The sequence below is a fragment of the Sminthopsis crassicaudata genome, chromosome 2, assembly GCF_048593235.1.
Source record: "Sminthopsis crassicaudata isolate SCR6 chromosome 2, ASM4859323v1, whole genome shotgun sequence".
In the NCBI taxonomy this organism is placed as follows: domain Eukaryota; kingdom Metazoa; phylum Chordata; class Mammalia; order Dasyuromorphia; family Dasyuridae; genus Sminthopsis; species Sminthopsis crassicaudata.
The window spans coordinates 566,591,720-566,612,437 of NC_133618.1; the positions used below are offsets into that span (position 1 = coordinate 566,591,720).

At 36.2% G+C, this 20,718-nt stretch overlaps 1 protein-coding gene across 8 annotated transcripts in view; it reads left to right on the forward strand.

The window, feature by feature from the left end:
• The window catches only part of WDR93 (WD repeat domain 93), a 53,156-nt gene that overhangs the window by 5,220 nt on the left and 27,218 nt on the right, over positions 1 to 20,718 (forward strand). For 6 of the 8 annotated variants that reach the window (XM_074295146.1, XM_074295148.1, XM_074295141.1 and 3 more), the window contains exons 2-9: positions 6,510 to 6,886; positions 7,997 to 8,192; positions 9,836 to 9,900; positions 11,607 to 11,685; positions 13,294 to 13,409; positions 17,225 to 17,257; positions 17,995 to 18,076; positions 18,699 to 18,870. In XM_074295146.1, the coding sequence (XP_074151247.1) occupies positions 6,623 to 6,886; positions 7,997 to 8,192; positions 9,836 to 9,900; positions 11,607 to 11,685; positions 13,294 to 13,409; positions 17,225 to 17,257; positions 17,995 to 18,076; positions 18,699 to 18,870 (1,007 nt within the window). In that variant the 5' untranslated portion in view covers positions 6,510 to 6,622. Of the gene's footprint in view, positions 1 to 6,067; positions 6,360 to 6,509; positions 6,887 to 7,996; positions 8,193 to 9,835; positions 9,901 to 11,606; positions 11,686 to 13,293; positions 13,410 to 17,224; positions 17,258 to 17,994; positions 18,077 to 18,698; positions 18,871 to 20,718 lie in introns of those variants that run through there. The other 2 variants (XM_074295144.1, XM_074295149.1) reach the window with 2 other exon arrangements.

The following is a 20,718-nucleotide window of genomic DNA, read 5'->3' on the forward strand; positions in this document are numbered from 1 at the left end:
AAAAGGAAAAAATGAGAGAAAAAAAAAAAAGCAAGCAAATAACAACCCAAAAAAGGTGAAAATACTACAGTGTGGTCCACATTGAGTTCTCAAAATTCTCTTTCGGGATCCAAATGGCTCTCTCTATCACAAGTCTATCAGAACTGGCCTGAATCATCTCATTGTTGAAAAGATCCATCAGAGCTGATCATTACCTACATCTTGCTGTTGCTGTGTACAAAGTTCTCTCAGTTCTACTCACTTCATTCAGCATCAGTTCATGTAAGTCTCTTCAGGCCTCTCTGAAATTAGCCTGTTGATCTTTTTTTTATAGAACAATAATGTTCTTTAACAAATATATACTGTCATTTATTCAGAAATTCTCCAACTGGAAGGATACTTCTTGTGAGGCAGTAGAAAGAAATGGGAGACAGCAGAAGATAATAGTGAGAATTTCTGAGACAAGATGTAGAATAGGTTTAGGTCATCTGCCGTAAATTGAATACTTAAAAGAATGAATAGTATGTATGTATGTATATACATACACATAGATACACACATTTGGGTACATATATAGTAAGCACATGGTATATATCATATTACACACATGTGTATATATAATGTGTGTATATATTCACCTCCTCTTATAAATTAGACCCTAATCTCTGAAATTTATTTTGCTTACATTTCTCTGAGCCCCATTCTCCTCCCCAATTTCTTAACTTCTATTACCTTGGCCCATCCAAAATTCCTTTATTTTACTATTATTGTTTTTCTCTCCCTTGTTTTACTTTTCCTGTTCCTAACTCAGATAACACTGAAGTAATTAATCTTTTCTTTCCTCCTATCTTCCATTTATCCATTCTTCTGCTTCAGTAATAATAATAATTAATGCCCCTTTCCAAGATCTGTTTTCAGTTTTATTTTTCTCCATTAAATGTAAAAATATTACCATTTATTTTTTCAAATGTTGACTTTTAAATTCTTTCTCCTCCCATTCCGACCTCACTGAGACATCAAGCAATTAGAGATAGATTATATGTATGCAGCCATCTAAAACATATCTCCTTATTAGCCATTTGCAAAAGAAAAAACAAATCAAAAAAACCACCAAGAAAAATAAAGTAAAAAAATGTATATATAAGTTTTGATCAGCATTTTATCAGCTCTTTCTCTGGAGGTATATAACATTTTCATCATAAATCCTTTGTAATTGTCTTAATACTGCTGAGAATAGGTAAGTCATTCACAATTGATTGTTATATAGTATTGCTGTTACTGTTTATTCCTGGTTCTGCTCACTTCACATTGAGCAATTCATTTGAGTCTTTCTATGTTTTTTCCTGAAATCAGCCTGGTCATCATTTTTTTAAATTTCACAGTAGTATTCTATTACATTCATAAACCAGAAATTATGTGCATCGCCTCAGTTTCCAATTCTTTGCTACCACAGAAAGAGTTGCTATGAATATTTTTATACATATAGCTCTTTTTTCCTTTTTCTTTGATTCCTTTGGGATACAGACCTGGTAGTAGTATTGCTGGGTCAAAGATATAGAGTTTGATAACCCTTTGGGCATCATTCCAAATTGCTTTCCAGAATGGTTGGATCAGTTCACTACTCCACCAACAATGCATTATCATTCCAGTTTTTCCATGTTCCCTCCAATTTATCATTTTCCTTTTCTGTCATATTATCAATTATGATAGGTGTGAAGTAGCACCTCAGAATTGTTTTAATTTTTATTTTTATAATCAGTAAGTATTTAGTTCATTTTTTTCATATGGCTATAAATAGCTTTGATTTTTTTGTTCTGAAAACTGCCTGTTCGTATCCTTTGACTGTTTATCAGTTGGAGATGTGTTATTTTTCATTGTACTACCTTTCTTACTCCTCACCACTTCTAGGATTCTCTAGAATAGAAATTCTCAAATATTTTTGTCTCAGAACTTCTTTATACCCTTAAAAATTATTAAGGACCCCAAAGAGCTTTTGTTTATGTGGGAAATATATTAGAGGAAAATGCTCTATCACCCTAGTCAATGATCCTGTTCTTTATATTTTCCTCATGGTTTATCCTTTGTGATGCCATCAGACTCTTCTTCTGAATTTTTGATATCCTGTTTAACCTTCTCTGATGCTGACGTTCCTGGGTGCCCAAAGGAAACATTTCTTCTCTCCAGTGGGAGCTACACTGAGATGCACGAACATGTCTTGTAGAAGCTAATCTCCCCATGTGTCTGCATCCTTTTCTCCACCTCCAGAAAGAGTTTGCTTCTCTCCCTTTTGCCTTCATAGGAACACTTCGTGCTTGTTCTAAGATTGTTCCCTTTCTTCTCACTGTTCCCAAATTCTCATTCCTTCTCAGGGTTCAGGTTCCAATGTCCTATCTTTACTCTCTCACCACATCGAAGGCAGGGGGAGCAATTAAAAACTTGTCATCCATCTCTTCTCTTGAGATTCCTCAATGATTATTTGGCCATTTTCTCTTCTGGGAGTCATTTTCCTATTATCCATAATATTTACTAATGAAGTGTTAAGATATACATATTTCAAATATAATTCAATTTTTCCATATTTCTTTTCCTGACTTTCTGAGTAGATCTTCTGATCCTTAGATTCTTTTTTTTTATTATTTAAGTTTTTAAAAATCTGCCTTGAGTTGTTTTATGTTTGAGAGGCAATTGTTTTTCTTTTTTGGTTTTGGTTTTGTTTAGAGAGTAAGTGACTTCCCCAGAGTCACACAGCCAGTAAGTGTTAAATATCTGATGCTGGATTTGAACTCAGGTTAGTACTCTACCCACTGCTCCATTTAGCTGCCCCTACTCCTTAGATTTTTAGCCCATTGATGTTTTCTTTGCCTTTTCATGGTCACTTGGGGGGAGTGTAAGAGGTTCTAAGGTTGTTTTTTGTTTTTTGTTTTTTTAAGAAAATTAAACAACAAATGAAAAGACATTCCCCCCAAGTCCTTCATTCATGTTCTTGTCTAGCATTATCCCTATGAAAATAAACTAACTACACTTTCGTTACTATTTAAGAGTCTTTAATTGTATGCTGTTTTGTTAGTTTGCATGTTCTTTTGAAGGAATAATTTTAGTTCTTCCCTTTGACTAAATATCAATTATTTTCTTTGATACTTAGGCTTTCTTTTTGTAGGATATTTTATTTTGGTGTAACAATGTTTCTCTCTTGTTTTTCCTAATATTATATTAAGATTTTTCTTTTAACCACTGATTTATCTCATGTTACTGATTTTAAGGAGACTTTAGAATTTGAAGGCTTTTCTCCTTCACTATTTGTATAGTTTGTTCTTTGATTTTTAGTTCTGAAATTTGACTAAATCAATGAATGATTTAAACTTGAGGTTTCACTCCTGGCTCAGCTATTCTCTGGACTTCTCTATCCCACCCCCTGCCCTGGGGCCATCTTCTCCACACCAGTGACTCTCTCACTGGCACTGCCATTTCAGGAGGCGTCCTGGCCAGTCTCACTTTGGCCCCAATTGACTCATTCTCTGGAATTTTCCAGGTCCTCATCTGCCATCTTATATCCCTTGTGTATACCTTGCCTTCTCCCCTTTCCTATTTTCCAGCCCCTTTATATTCATTCCCCAAGCAGCCTTGAACTATGTCCTTTCTCAAAGCTGAAAGCCAGAAGGGTCTTTGCTTTCCTAAGTCCATGGAGCACCCTCTCCCTCACATGGACCCCAGGTGATAAGTATATATGTGTTCTCTTCACCACCAAGGAGAGCTTTATGCAGGTACTCAGACTTGAAGCCAGGGTGACATGAGTGTCCATCCTTCATCACTTTTTTAGTCCTAACGCTCCAAAACACTCCACCCCCTTTCTTCTTCTATCTCAGGACTGGTCTTATTCATGGACCTCACCTCATCTTGGCAAAGATTCTTTTAACTTTAATTAGAAGTTAATTCCAAAAGTCAGGTATGTAACGTGCTCTCCTGGCAGTTACAATTACTAGTCTGTCCTAGACCCACCAGAGTACCTTTGACCACTGTGCTTAGCAGTGTGAACTCTACCTGGCTCGCCTCCTCTGAGGCCTTCAAAGGTCTCTGGCCACAATCTCTTGAATCTATAGTTTAATAACCGGTAGCGCTCAAGAACAGCCACGTGTAATCTTAAAAGCCTTTATTATACCTACTCACATAATGCCCTGACTGATGCCCTGACTTGTTGGTTCCCGAGTGAACACCTGGTCAGAAGACCCACATGTTCACTACTAAAACCCTTACCTCTTTTGGCTACCCATCTCGGCTTGGCCACCCAGGCTAGGGAGTCAGGGTGAAGAACGCCAGGTTAAAGAGAACGACTGCTGCCTGCAGTGGGCTTACATAGGGCCTGTGAGGTCACACACACAGCCAATCAGCGAGAGAGTCACCCATTACGAAGCTATCTCAAAATGGACAGGATCCCACCTACAAGGCAGTCCTAATATCCACAGAAATTACTTCCGGGCCTCAATGATGCGCTGTGGCGCAGCCCATTTAAAGGGCCCTTACACAGGTATTTAAAACTGCCCTAACACTAATGCATTGTTGGTGGAGTTGTGAAATGATCCAGCCATCCTGGAGAGCAGTCTGGAACTCTGCATACCTTCTAGCCCAGCAGTGCTGTTACTTAATATATATGCCAAGGAAATCAGAAAGGAATAAAAATGACCTACATGTGTAAAAATGTTTGTAGCAGCCCTTTTTGTGGTGGCAAAGAATTGGAAAAGGAGTGGATGCTCATCATCTGGAAAATGGCTGGAAAAGTTGTAGTACATGAAGGTAATGGAATATGATCTATAAAAAAATTATGAACAAGTTGATTTTAGAAAGGCCTGGAAAGATTTACATGAACTGATGCTGAGCAAAATAAACAGAACCAGGAATACAGTGTACACGATAACAGCAAGAATGTGGGATGATCAACCATAAAAGACTTGGTTCTTCTCAGTGGTTCAGTGATCCAAGGCAATCCCAATAGACTTTGGACAGAATGCCATCTGCATCCATAGAACAAAGGAGATTGAATGTAAATCAACACATACTATGTTCACTTCTTTTTTCTGTGTTTTTTTTATCTCTTCCATGGTTTTTCCCTTTTGCTCTGATTTTTCTCTCCTGACATGATTCATAAAGCAATGTGTATTAAAATAAATAAATTTACTAGAGAAAAAAAAACTCTCCTACCTGAGGAGGTTATTAGTTTGCCTGAGTCAGAGAAGGACATGAAAATAGAATGGCACACTGGTGAGTTTGTCACTGATTAATAATTATATTGGCAAGTTCTTTCACTTTTCTTTTTCTTGTCATTATTGGATTTTTTTTAAATTGTGGTGCTCGTTTATTTGTATGATTTGATTTGGTAAGGAGAGAGCAGTTCTTAGGAATGTTCTCATTGTGACTTCTATCCAGGATTACCTATTTTATGCAATTCTTTCTTATTTTATTCCTTTTGTAGAGGAGTTTAGCCTCTGCTTCTTTTAATGTTTTATAGATATCATTTTAGCACTCAAGCTGAACATTTTTTATTTCTTCCTCTCCCCTGAATATCTTTTTTCCCCCAGTCCTAAATGTCTGCAGGTATATCATCAGTGGTAATATTCTGCATCCTACTTCTACCAACCGAGAATTTCTTGCCTTTTGGGTCACTTCCACTTGTGATTCTACTGAAATTGTAGTGTTCCTTTGTTTGTAGCCTTATAACTTTCCTGGAAGTTTTGTTTTTCTCTTATTTTTTTAAATTAAGCTGTGATTTCATCTTTTTATGAGTTTCTTGTGAAGAATTCCTCTACCAGTGCAGATCTGTGCTTTTTTGTTACTTAAATAATATTAAAAAGATGACAGTGAGCTATTCAGGGTTACTGAATATGATCTTCCATTTTTAAAAAAATCAATCTATCTCATTTTCATCCTCTTACTTAGATGTGGGCTGAGATCATTGTCTGTCTTCAGTGGCTGCCCAGGACCGACTCAGGGGACTACTCATTTAATTATATGGATTTTGAATTTTCTTTATTTTTACAAAGTAAATATTCAAATAAGGTCTTTTAAGTGAATGTATTGTTTTACTCAATTCCAAATATTCCAAGTATTCCAGGACTTAATGCAATTAGAGTAATGAATCAGAGAATATTAGAGTTGAAATGACCCTAGAGATTACTTAGTAATAAAATTTCTTTAAGTGATATGCAAAATCAATTTTCTCCTTTTATAGTTGTATATTCTGTTGGGCTCAAAATAGAAAATATGCCTGACTAGTACCTAAAAAGTCTCCAGAGATCTAATGATAAGTATCAAGCAGATGACTGAATATCAATACAGAAATTTTCACCTGACATTACAGCTGAGAGTGGGGAGTATCTTCAGTGAACAAGGTAAGGAACCTGATATGATGAAAGTTCAGGTTTCCAGAGGAAATAACTTCATTATGTTTAATTCATAGGAAATCGGGCTCATAATAGATTATATATTATCCTTAAGAAGGTACTTTTTATTTCTTTTAACATGTCTCATTCCTTCAACAGTGATTCTGCAACAACTTTGCAGAAATTTTTGAAAAAGAAATAGCCAGTTTCTACCATTGTATCTCCCAAAGAAAACTCATTTTGAGGACAACAGGTAGACCAGTAAGATCAAGATGCCAGTATATATCCGGAAAGGACGCCAGGAGATTCCTGCTTATGAAGAACAGGATTGGATTAAGGATGAAGAAGGAGATTATTTCCTAAAGGATCCAGATCAAATCCGTGATTTTCTGCCTCAGCCCTACCGAATGATCAATAAACTAGTGAACCTATTGTTTGACCGGGCATGGGAAATCATTGAGGAGAGAGAAGCAACAGAGGCAATTACAATACTTAAGATTAAGCCTGTGGTCTATTTACCATCTCAAAGATTCCAGGTATATTCACTGAAATTAGGCTGATGCAATAGATAAAGAACTTAATAATAATAACATTTATATAGCATTTTAAGGTTTGCAAAGCACTTTAAAAATATGATTTTACTTTATTCTCACAACAACCGTGGAAGACAGATGTTACCATTTTCTCATTTTTCAAATGAAGGAATTAAGGCAGAAGAAGGTCAGTGAATTGACCAGTCATACAATCAGTCATACAATCATCAAGTATTTGAGTTTGGATTGAACTCAGGTCTTCTTGACTTCAAGTCTAACAGTCTATCTACTAAAACAAAGAGCTGCCTAAATGTTATATTAAATTTAATTTAAAACTGCCTTTGGAGATTCAAGATGAGACTGCTAACCTAGATACCCATTCCTACAAGAATATAACATAAATGTTTCCTTCATTCAAATACATAAATAAATTTGATGTAACAATAAATAAATGTAACTTGGAGACAATTGAATTGTTCACCCATTAATTTCTGATTAGTGGGGAAAAAAGAGGAAAATGAATTTAGTTTAAGAAAAACATTTCCCTGATATGGTAGAGAGCAAGTATTTCCTATTGCATCTCTTTGGTGAGGGATAGTATTTATATATACATATATATATATATGTATATATATATATATATACACACACACACATATCCACACACATATAGTGTGTGTGTGTATTTGGTTTGGCAGCATTATGTAGTAGTTTGAGAACTAGCCTTGGAACCAAGAAGACATGGCCTTAATAAATGCTGATTGTATATCTCTGGATAAATCACTTAATCTCTATGTTAATGAAAAAGTGACCTGGACCTATATGGCTAAAGGGAATTTTCTCCCTGATTTGAAGGAGGGAGACTTCTTTCTCCATTTATCCCCTCTATGTAATTGCATCCTGTAGAGTTAAGAGTACAAATAAATCATTGTTGATTCTTGAAGATTAGAATTAATGATGTGAGGTAGAAGAATGTATTCTTAATGTATATTACATATATATTCATAAAAGATTTTTCTCTCTTTGGAAAGGAGTTATAGATGATTTTTGGACTTAAACATGAGAATGGTGACAATTGATGATCATATATTGTTTTCTGATTTGTCTTCCCAGCTTTCCAGTGTGCCAAACTGCCTTGCCATCTGTAAAGGCTACGTGTTTGTTGGGTCATCCAATGGAATAAGAGTCTTCAATATATCTTTCAATTATTCACGTGTTTGTAGTTGGGATTCAGGACAAGTTGAGATCATGAACATCTGGGCTACAGAAATTGGGAATGAAATACTTATTGCTACTTTAGATGAAATGGGTACTTATTTCTTCTGACTTTAAAAAAAAATCATTTTAGAGATGTCCATAGATTTGTTTTGAAACAAAAAACAACCTGTATGTTTTTTGTGTGGATGGAATTGTATTGGCTACAAGATATGCTTTTCTCTCTAAATCTAAGCATGGACACCTGAATCTCAGCAAATGTTAGACCTCATACATGATTAATATAGTTATTGTGGGACTTTGGGGGAAAAAATATCATTTCTTTGAGGTCCCTTTGGTACTCTTAAAGTATCCATGATTCCAACAAAGTAGGTAGTCTCTTCTGACTCAGAAGGCAATTCCTTCATAAAGCTTAAAAATTTGTGGCCAAAAAATTAATCACCCTCAAGTCATTTTGAATCTAATGAAACTGGTTCTGTATGTTTACATAACAGACTTACAATATCATTAGGTCCATATTAGAATCATTTCTACTGTATTGGGACCTTATCTAAACCTATTTTCTATTGATAAAATCTTCACATTAGAACTTCAGAAATAAATGTTGCTGTTTTTTATTTTATTTTCTTGATTTGAAGTCTGAACATAATTTGGTCAACACACTAGGGATTTATAATCCTTACTGGGGTGTCACTGGTGTTGTGCCAAATGCCTTCGTAATCCTTATGTTGTGGGGATGAAGGCCAGATTAGGGATGCAGGTCTACAGGATGAGAAATGATAACATGCAGCCACATACATGTTAAAGCTCCTTTTAAGACTATGCAAATAATGGTAATAGAAGAACTCTGGAAATTTAGCATATATACATACATGTTATATATTCATATATGTATATATATATAAATTATATACACACCTCAAGTATATGCTTCTAATGAGTAGTGCAATGAAGTTATATGAAAATATATGAAATTTATTATATGATCTCTATTTTCAAAATGCTTATACTCTTATTGAGGAGTCAAAATATACACACTTTAAAAATTTTAACAACTACATGGCAGTATGTGATTAAGTGACAAAATGAGTGTTATAAATGATAATTTTTAAAGGATTTCAGAAAAAAAAGATAAGTATGAATTAAAGCAGTTGAAGATGATTTCATGGAGGATATGGAATTTCACAGTATCTAAAAGATGGATAGGTTTCAAATAAGTGGAAAGAACTTTGGGATGAGGGGATTTCAAGTGAGAAGAATGACATCAACATTTTAGGTTGGGAGGAGTGGTAAAGTGTGTATGGTAGATTTAGGCAGGATAATTGGGGAGCTGAGATTGTCCTGTCATTCAAATTAAATTTCAGTTCATTTAAATTCAACAGGCATTTATTAAGGGCTTGCTATTTGCCACCATTGTCTTAAGCACTGATGATATAAAGACAAAAGTGGGACACTTTGCCTTCACAGAGCTTAATTTTTTATAAGAGAAATAGTCATGTCCTCTGCTAAAAGGGAACAATGTGTTTTGATTGGTTCGAGGAGAGAGAAGCTTGGAAGATTGGAGGAGCAAAAACTTTGGGAATTATAAGGAAATATTTTTTAAAAAATTATTGTGCAAAAAATGCCCAGTTGAGATTTAACACAAATTGGAGCAGGAACTTAACTACATAATTAGGAAATGAGATTTCTTGAAATCCAGCAGCCTTGCCTTTTACAATGACTTGTCTTCTATTTCAGGTATTGTTCGTCTCTTTTTTTTTTACAAAGACTCTCTTTTCCTAATCAAAGCCATCAATGAAGTGGTGAGTTTTTTATTTTTGTCACTCATACAAAGACTACATTAGAATATTGGAGGTATATGTTGGACTAGGAATTAAAATGGGCTTGTGTGACCAAAGGGAGCCACCTTTCCTTGTTACCTTCCCCCTCTCCATTAACAGTGTTTTCCACATTAGAGTGTACATAAAACTATATACCCTGGCAGAGAGTGAGAGAAGAATCTTTACTAACCCAGATGTTCCCAAAAAAAAGCAAAAACAAAAGCCTGTCTTGTCTTAGGGCCAGAAGAAATATATGATTTTTTTAAAAGTATAAATTTGTCTTATGAGAAACTCATAATAGGACTATTATGTTCAGTGTATATTGAGTGTACTCAAAGTGTACTCAAATCCTATTGAATAGCAACACTATCTTATATTTTAATAATATTTTCCCCCTATCATGTAAACACAAATTAAAAAATTTTTGACTTCCAAATTTTCTCTCTCCTCCTCTCACCTTCTTTCCCGAGATGGTAATAGTAAGTAATTTGATATAGATTATACATGTTCAATCATGCAAAATGTATTACCATATTAGTCTTGTTATGAAAGAAGACATAGGCCCAAAGAAAAAAAATCCACCTAAAAATATGGAAAGTGAAAAACAGTATGCTTCAATTAGCATTCAAATTCCAGCAGGTCTTTCTCTGGAGATAGACAGCATTTTTCATTATAAATCCTTTGGAATTATCTTTGGATTATTATAGTGCTGAGAGTATTTTTGTCTTTCACAGTTGATAATTGTACAATATTGATGTTATTGTGCACGGTATTCTCCTGGTTCTACTCACTTCACTTTGCATCAGTTCATAAACATCTTTCCAGATTTTTCTAAAATCAACCTATTCATCATTTCTTATAGCATAGTAACATTCCATTAAAATCATGTACCACAACTTGTTAAGCCATTCACCTGTTAATTCTTCACCACTACAAAATGAATTGATATAAATATTTTTATATAGAAAGGTCCTTTCCTTCCTCCCCCCCCTCCCCTTTTTTAATCTCTTTGGAATACAGATCTTGAAGTTTTTTGTTGAATCAAAGAGTCTTCACATTTTTATAGCATTTGGGGCATAGTTTCAAATTGTTCTCCACAATGACTGGGTTAGTTCACAGCTCCATTAATAGTTAGTGTCCCAGTTTTCTCACATTCGATACTACCTTACTTTAATGATAGGCGATTTTAACAGCATAAAATTTATTAAAGTTGCAAAGAAACTCAGTAGAACTATCCTCAATCTATATGCTATTGATAAGCAAAATTTCCTTATTTTTAGTGTTAACTAGAACCTCTTCAAATCAATAAAATGACTTAAATGGCTTTGGTCTTTGTATGTCTGCTAATCTTCCAAGATATCACATAACACAGAATCTTTCTAAATCATTAGGAGAATCTGAAAATTGAGGGAAATCCCAAAGATTTTGAACATTAAAAATAATACATGCACTTGTCCTATTCCCTAGCTGAAATGAAAGAACTTCAAGTATTTTTTATGGTTCAATATTCTTCATTGTTTCTTTCAGCAAATGCTTTTTTGTAAAATATCTTTAATATGAATGACAATTTTGAGTGATTTGTTTTCTCTAATGTCAACCAGAAAATAAAGCAAAATATATATCTTCTCTCTCATTGAGCTAAGCCTAATTGGTAGTGATATTTCTCCTTTTTCTTTATTTTTTTTCAGGAAGATATTAGCAAACAGACTACATGTTTGAATTTGCAGATTTCCCCTGCAGGGACTTTTCTGGCCATACTTCTCCAAGGCAAGACATGTGCAGACCTGCTATCTTCTTTCAGATACATATTTCCCACCCCACATAAGAGCAGCAGTCCAGCTCTGGTATAGTTTCCTGTCACGAATAAGAAATTTCTGTTTCCACATTAGCAGATATTAGATGTATAGACTTAAAATCCTCCCAGTCCAGCAAACTTTTATAACTTCCAGTTATCTTCTCTAATGTTAGTCAACTAGTTAAGAAGCATTTGTTAAGTGTCTGCTATGTTCCTGATACTGTACTAAATACTGGGGATAGAGTGACAAAAGTGAAACAGCCCCTACTCTCAAGAAGTTTATAATTATCATCTTCACCACCACTACCACGGTAACTAGCAGTTTTAAGATTTGTAAAGTGCTTTACAAAATTATCTCACTTATTCCTCATGACAGCCTGCATAGCAGATACTTTCATTCCCATTTTACATATGGGGGAACTGAAGAGGCAGAGGTTAAGTTGATTGCCCAAAATCATATTAAATAAGTATCTGAGTCTACATTTGAACTCAGGTCTTCCCAGTTCCAGGTGGTGCACTCTCTCCATCATGCTGCTTAATAGCCTACAGGTGTGTGTGTGGGGGGGGGGTGTTGTGGGTATGTGTGTGTGGGGGGGTGTAGATATATACAAAATGAATACAAGTTAGGAGATCACTAGCAATCAGAGATCAGGAAATGTTTCATGTACAATGTGACACTTAAACAGAGTTTTAAAGAAACAAGGGATACCAAGAGGCAGAGGTGCCTTTCAGGTATGGTGGGCAGCCAGGATAGATGGAAAAATGGAGTGTGTGAAGCTGGCCAGTATGGCTAGACAGTTACTGAGTCTAAAGAGGCGAGAATGTGTAAGCGGATTCACTAGATAGAAAAGGTTCAATTTGGAAAGAGCATAAAGTATCAAAAGATTATATATTGGATCCTAGAGGGATCCAATCCTAGAGAACTCCAATAGTTTGGAATTCATTGAGACCAATCTTCTGCCAGGATTTATGTCTAGCTGCCCTGTACTTTTGTCATATTAAGGAAGGAGCTTAAGGGACAAATTTCTTTGCATTTACTTTATACATTCACACTTCATGGCCTCTATTACCTGCTTCTTAGGTCCTTCGGTTTCATCCAGTGGGCTTAGGGGAACACAACTGATCAAGGATCCCATGATTATTTCTGCTCCACTTCCCATGTATAACTTTCCCTCTCCAGACAGCTTTCTTTCATAATTAAGTATTAAAGGTAGAAAACAAAGATGTAGCTTGGAACACATAAAACATTGAAATATAGCACCAAGACTAGTTGAACAAAACTTACACTGTTCAAGTATGAGGGATGTGATTTTCCTTAATCTTTCTAGACAACTTCAATAGCTTAGTGATGACAATTGAAGAGTTGTATGGTTGAGTATCCAGTTCTAAAGGGTGTTATTAAAATGTTCCTCTCAGTAGAAAAATCCCTTCAGGGGTCACAGCTTGTAACAGTGATTGCATCATCCTTCTCCTCCTTACCAGGATATAAATGTTCCCCTGCCAAAAGTTGAGAAGGCAGACTATTTTACAAAAGACATTTTGCCTATTTGAACTTGCTCAATGACTGTTTCCCAATGCAGGAGCTGGAGATGTTTGGCTAGATGTGTATCGATTGAACAAGGAATCCTGGCTTAAGGAGATGGAGCAACCCCATTCCTCTTCTCTATCACGGAAGAAAGTTAGCCATTTGCATCTAGTAAGAAAACATTTCAATTTTGATCTATATGTTTCTTTTTAGATTTACATCTGTACCCCAGATGCTCACCACATTCTAAGCTGAATACCAGAGTATAGGAAAAAGATTAGAAACATAAGTTCATACCCATTTGATTATTTTCCACTCTGGCTCTTCTAACTCTATTTCTCTAGGTGGAATTTAACAGTCAAGTCACAGTGCCTTCAATTGGGAAATCCTCAATATATAACTTAACTTTATATTGTTAGGAGACATTTTTAAAAGCTACCTAAAGAACACTTTTCAAAAACACAATTCTCATCAGTAGACATTTAATGATTTTTCTCATAAAGGCAGTATGATGTCATGAGGAAAGAACTGGTCTCAAAGCCAAGAAGATGCAGGTTCAGGTCCTGACTCTGACATACCTTGGCTGAGTCACCTTGGGCAACTCACAACCACTCAGGGCCCTGGCCTACTCCAACTGTCAGCTGCTGAGAACATGCCAGCCTGCCTTGGTAAGGAGAATTCCCTATACCAATGAAATCACAGGTCTGCTCCCTCTCTTGATCTCCCATTGTGTTAATTGCTCTGGGGGTATGCAAAGAGGCATCATGTATGATGTCTGGAGTCTACTGGTGGAGGGAATACATACACACACACACATATACACACACACACACACTAAATATATATATATATATATATATATATATATATATATATTTATACTTTATACATATACACACATATACAAACTGTGTGTGTGTTTATTTTCTATGACAAGACAGAGGAAAACACTTTGTCCTGGCCTGTTAATCAGGCTGGTTTCACCCACCACAGATTAAAAAGGGAGGAAGTTCTTTTCAAGATATCTAGATCTTGGCCTTTCTTTCACCAAAACATACAGTGAACTAACATACAAAAAATTCAAATGAAGCACAAAATTTATTATAATAGAGTAAAATTGCAGGAGAAGAATATATATTTAAAGTAAATCACATTTCATATGTTGTGCCACAGTTCCCTTTTATTGTCCTGACTCACTTTCCCTAATTGTTTGCCTCAGTTCTTTGAATTGTTCTGCCTCAATTCCCCTGGTTGCAATCCCCCTTTTCTGCTCATTAGAACTGAGATTAGGGCTGTGGAGATTTGACATTCCAGAAGATAAGACTCCAGTTGTCCTATCTCAGATACCTAATTGGCATTGTCTATATCTCTAAGTTTCAGACTTTCTGGCTCTAGTTGGACACCTCCTAAGTCCTCCCAATTTGTAAAAATTTATGGTCCTACCCCCGAACTTGTCAGAACCAGATTGATGGTCCCTGCCTAGAGATTACCGCTCACCAGAGTTTGGACTCCATCCCCCTTCTTCCCCCCCCCACCTACCTTTGTTTAAATACCCAAGCTTAGAGACAGATATCTATGTCATTGAGAACTCAAATTTGTTGCTGGATGCTTTGAGACATCAGCCCTAGGGGCAACATGCCCCCAGCACAATCTCTCAAATAAAATATTAAAAACTTTCTGATCTCTATCTTGCCTCATTTTCTCCAGCATTACACATATTATGAGAATATCATTAATAAGATTATAGTTTTAGAGCTGAAATGTCCCACAGAGGCGGTGTAGTCAATCTTCACATTTTATAGGCAATGAAACTAAAGCCCATAAGTTAAGTAACTCAACCAAGCTCACACTAGCATAGTTAGGTTCAATGAACCCAGATTATTTGATTTATTAGCCACCTTTACTACAAGGTCTTTTTACTTTTTGATTCTAGGTTCTCATTCCTCTGTGGATTCTGGTTAAAACTCCCCTCTTGACCCACACCTCCTTCCTTGCCAACATATCTGGTATCCTCCTGGAGTTTGTCTCCAAGCTTACCGCTTATTTTTCTCTCACTCTTGCTCTTAGACCATTTTCAGTCTTTTCACCTGCAGTATTCTGGATCAGCTAATTTTTTATTTCTTATATCTCTTTCCCCATGAGCCTTTCTGGGTTTAATTGCCATTTCTATGCAGATGATTCTCAGATTTACATATATAGCCCCATTCTCTCTCCTGAACTGGATCCATTCTATATCACAAATTATCTATTGACTTTTCAAACTAGATGTTTCTTGACATCTCACACTCTTTATGTCCAAAGAAGAACTTGTTCATTTTTACCCTCACATCTACCCTATCTTATGAACTTTATCATTTCTGTTCCCATTTCCCATTTCTTTCCATCTTCCCAGTCTTCCTAAATGTGAAACTAAAGTGGCTTCTCATTTTCTTTCACCCTGTATACCTAAACAGTTACCAAATCTTGTTCCACCTCCACAACAAATTTCACATGAGCACCTTGTTACTATTAAAACAGTGACCTTCTTAGGTTAGACCTTTATCATCACTTTACTAAACTCTTGTAATAACTTTCTAATTGTCTTCTACTGCAAACCATCTTCTCTATAGCTGCCAAAGTAACTTTCCTTAAGCATAGATCTGACCTGACACACACCCCTCCTTAGTAAACTTCACTGTCTCTCTGTTGTGATTTTGTGACTAAAATCATACTTTCCTCCTTCTGAACTTCTATAGTTTTTATTCTCTGTATCACTCATTTGGAACATAGCTTATACTTATTGTCAGTTATCTTATTATATCCATGACTCACATCTTCCCAAAAATAGCGTAAAATCTTTGAGTGTGATCATCATATTTTATACTTCTTTATATTTCTCCCAGGGTCCAAGAATAATGACTTTCATATATATAATAGGTGCTCAGTAATTTCTTGCTTTTATTATATAGGAATACAACTTTGGAATAGAAGTTCAAGATTCAGGCTTTATGTGGAGATACTACTTGTCTTAATGGCAGTCCTTTTATTGTAGATAAACATTGTCAACAGCCTTAAAAATCTACAATCCCAGTGAAATTTTAATTGATTACAAAGTCAACTGTGTTCACTTCATATTAAGTCACTTTCTTACTAGTTTGCTCATCTTTCATGTCTCCTATTTCTGATTCTTCTTGTCTAATACCACCAGATTAAACTTCCTAAAGTAGCTCTTCTCTCTTCAGAAATTTTCAGTGGCTTCACAGTACCTTTGGGATAAAGCCCATACTGCTTAGTTTAGAATTCAAAACTATTTAAAACCTAACTATTTTCTTTTCCCAGGCTTCAATAATATCAATTCTCTATTCCAGCCAAGATGTTCTCCTCATTGACCCTTGAACACCATTTCATTCTTACCTTTTAATCTTTACTTATTCTGTCTCCCGTCTTTCCTTCTTTTGTTCCCCAATAAGTGGTACTCTATCTCCTTGTGTGTGTGTGTGTCTGTGTGTGTGTGTGTGTGTGTGTGTGTGTATCCTGTTTAAAATTCTATCCATCCTTCAAGGCTCAATTCAGTTTCATTTCCTTTATGACAACTCCTTGACTTCCTTAACCACTCCACAGTGATTTCTTTCTCTTCTGAACTCCTATAACATTTTTCTGTTTATACTACTCCTATGGGCAGCTAGGTGGTCTGGAGTCAGAAAGACCTGAGTTCAATTTTAGCCTCAAGACACTTAACTAGTTGTGTGACATAATTCTCAATTGCTCAACTAGATTGTGATAATCTCCCAAAAGCCATCTATTTTGTAACTCTGTATGTCCTTATAAACTGTAGCATCTTGCTATTCATATGGTAGTTTTCAGTAAATGTTTGTTGAATGATTTTACGTATTTGCCCCCAATGTCTCTAAGACTACATGGGCCATATTGGGAAATTAGACAGGGAAAAGTGATAGTATGTCAAAGCTGAACACATTTCTGTTTTGTTTTTGTTTGTTTTCCTGCAGAAATCCAATGAATCGTCAGATCTTTCAGATATGGTAATTTAAAAAAAATTTTTTTAAACTTTAAAGAAAATTTCTAAAATTTGAGTTATATTTTAGAGATTTATTTTAAGATTTACCTTTATTATCAAATTTTTTTATTTGTTCTAGGCTCTCCATTCTAGGCTCTCTTCAGGTAAAGGTTCTTAAAGGGAGAAAAAGGCTCTGAGAAGAAGCCAACATGTAAAGGAGCCAGTACCTTAATCATGTCTCTATTCCCAAATTGCCACTAGAGAAATTTGGGGGGGGGGGTTCCCTTTAGATGAGATTGAGGATTCTCCTCTTATGGTTGAATTGATGATTACTTCTCCATCTGTTGCATTTTTTCTGGAGTCTTTCTCACTCTCTGAGGACCTCTCCTGAAGAGAGCATGAAATTACATGTGTCCTTTCTTAAACCCTAAACAGAAACACTCAGATCTCTCCTCTCCCAATCTCTTGTCAATTCCTCCCTCACATAGGCATGGAGCATCAAGTTAGCAGTTTCCATCAATGAATAGACTCATGAAAATGAGCTTGAACTTTGAATAACAAAAAGATATAGTAGGTTCAATGCTAAATCTGTTGCTGTATATGACAAGGGTATTTCAGCATAGTCCCAGGTGGGTTTCCAAAATGTAACCTTCTCTTTAGGGTCTTTTCAGGATGGTGGGTATGGGATATGTGTGCCTATGCTATTTTCTTGAGATCTCTGCCTTCTGCTATATTTCCATATTTCCTATAATTCACTTACAGGAAAATTTTCCTCTGAAAACAGATGTTAAATTATCTGGTCCAATTCCAATAATGAAACTTAAACCACCCAAACCGGTTACAGGTAAGTAACATTCAACTTAGAACTATTTGTTTACTCCCTCTTTAACCACCTTACGGACAGTCTACTCATATTATAGGCAGGAATAGCCTCTATTCTATAGCCTCTAGTATTGCAGATACAAAGACTATGAAAGTAAAAAGAGAGAGAGAGAAAAAGAAGAATTAATGTAAAGAAAACAGGAATGTAGAGTTTTTTTATTTGCCTTTTGTCGTTAAAGTAGCAGTGAACTTCTACTGTCTCCAGCAAGGCAATATAAGGATCTATTCTGTATACTTTATGTGATAGTTCAACCATGGACCAAAGTAAATAAAAATTGTGGGGTTACAGAAACATAGAAAAAAAAAAGTATTGCTTGCATCTCAAAGAAGAGGGGAAGGCAGTGTGTTTAGAGACGTAGGCAGATAGCTTAGTGTCTCTGAATTTTTAAGACTGAATAGAAGGCAGTTTTAAAAGAAACTACAAGTGTCAGAAGAGATACCTGAAAGTCAAGAAGAAGGAAAAAAGAGAAGAATAGAAGAGAGTAAAAGAGAAAATATTACATTTATAGATATAGGCAATCTCATCCTCAGACTACTAGATAAAATTGGATGGTACAAATAATTTTTTTTCCCCTTCAACATAGGCACTACATTTAAAAACCCACTAGAAGTCTTTCAAAAGTTAGAAGATGTTTCTGGATTGGGCTCCGGGCAAAACCACATGATCAAAGAAAGCCAATTGGACCAACAGGCAGCAATCTTTGAAGTTTTATTTAAAAAGTATCAGAATGTGGAATGCCCAGAGGAAAATTCAAGGTGAGATGTAGAAGAAAAATAACACATTTCTAGCAACTTTGTATCAATAAGATTTCTAAACATTTTTCCATGGCTTAGAAATTCAGGCAGAAATTACTCCAGGATGTCATTAATTTCAACCTGTATTTAGTTAAACATTAACTTTGCACAAGACTGGGTACTATGGAGTCAAAAATACAAGACAACATAAATCCTTCCTTCAGAGAGTTTACACTAAAGTAGGTGGACAGAATGTGTACCTAATTAGTAAAGGATTAAATGCTTTGGAGACATCAAATAGAGTAGTTTGAAAGATTCAAAGAGAGGGGGATCTTCTAATTGAGGAAAGTGGGAAATGCATCATTTAGATGACACAACACTGTCAAAATTATGTATTAAAAAGCTAGGACAAAATGGAAATATTCAACAGAAGGAAGACATTAGCATTAAGGAAGATCAGGAAAGGTGTCTTGCAGAAGGTGAGACCTTAGCTGAGGTTTGAAGAAAACCAGGGAATCTTGGAGGAAGCTGAGAAGGGAGAGAGTTTGAGGCACGGAGAGAAGCCAGTGAAAATGCCTGGAGTCAAGAGCAAAGGTTCCAGGGATACACACAGAGATGATACACACAGACATGCATCACCAGAGCCAGCTTGATGTTTAAAAGGTTCCCAAGAAAAGTGTGGGAGAGGTGGCTACCTCCCAAACTGAAAGTCTGCCAAGCTGCTGTCCTGAGCCCATTGTTGCATGTCTCAGGAAATGGCATCATTTCTCTTTGGATTGTCTTTGAAAGATTCTAAAGATCAGAGAAAGATTAGGGGCCAGACATAAAGCTCCTCTCTGGAGCTGAACTGCCAAACACTTAGACTCTGCTACAGAGAGTGAAGCCCTGATGCCTTGGACCCGCTGTCAACGCCAAGCAGACTCTTGCCTAAAGGACTTTTACAGAGAATTCCTACAAGACACCGACATCAGAAGAAGAGATACAAGAACAGTCCTCTTGGTCTCTCTGAGGAGTTTTGAAATTGAATGGGAGACACTGGTACAGGATTGCCCAGTCACTGGGCTTTACCAGCAAAAGAAAATCACAGTAGCTCAAAAGAAATGTGAGCTGGGCATTAGAGACATTTCCACTCCAAATGTTTACATAGGCTATTGTGTCTGGCCTTCTGAGCTTGTATCAGTCTGATCAGCTGCAGTCAGACACACTGTACCTTGACCACAACATAGCAATGTCATTTGAATCTTTTTTGAATTTGAATCAACAATAACCAACTGATTTTAGAAAAGGTCTGAACTCTAAGTAACTCGACTGAATATAGAAAAACCAGCAGAAACAATGAACTTGACTCTAGGAAACAGATTTCTTCTATAACTGCCTAAAACCCAACAGAATCAGGGAAGTGTATTTGGGCTGGGCTCTCTAAAAATGGAGTCTTTTACTGAAGTAACCCTAAGATATACCAGATCTCTCTTATTTCCTACTGGAAGATGTCATACTCAGAGCTCAGGCTCTGTGGGCATCAAAGAGAAGCTAGTATTCTGGCTTAGGTTCCCAGTCTTAGGCTAAGGATAACACTCCACTTGAAAAGAACACTGTGACCCCAAAAGAGCCGAGGCTGGCGTGGTACAGACTACAACTATCCATCAAAGAGGAAGTCCAGAGAGGTCAAGCAGAGACTTTGTACATTGGGAAGAGCAGTCTTACCTGACTTCCACCAGCACCAGCAGCGCCTAGCAACTCAGCAGCCTACTGGTCCAGTCCAGTAGCTGAGCAAGCTGCTTTGCTCTGTCCAGCAGGGGATCCACCTCCCCCACCAGCTCAGCTTGATGGGCACCTAGACCCTCAGTAAATCTCATGAGGACTCTCAGA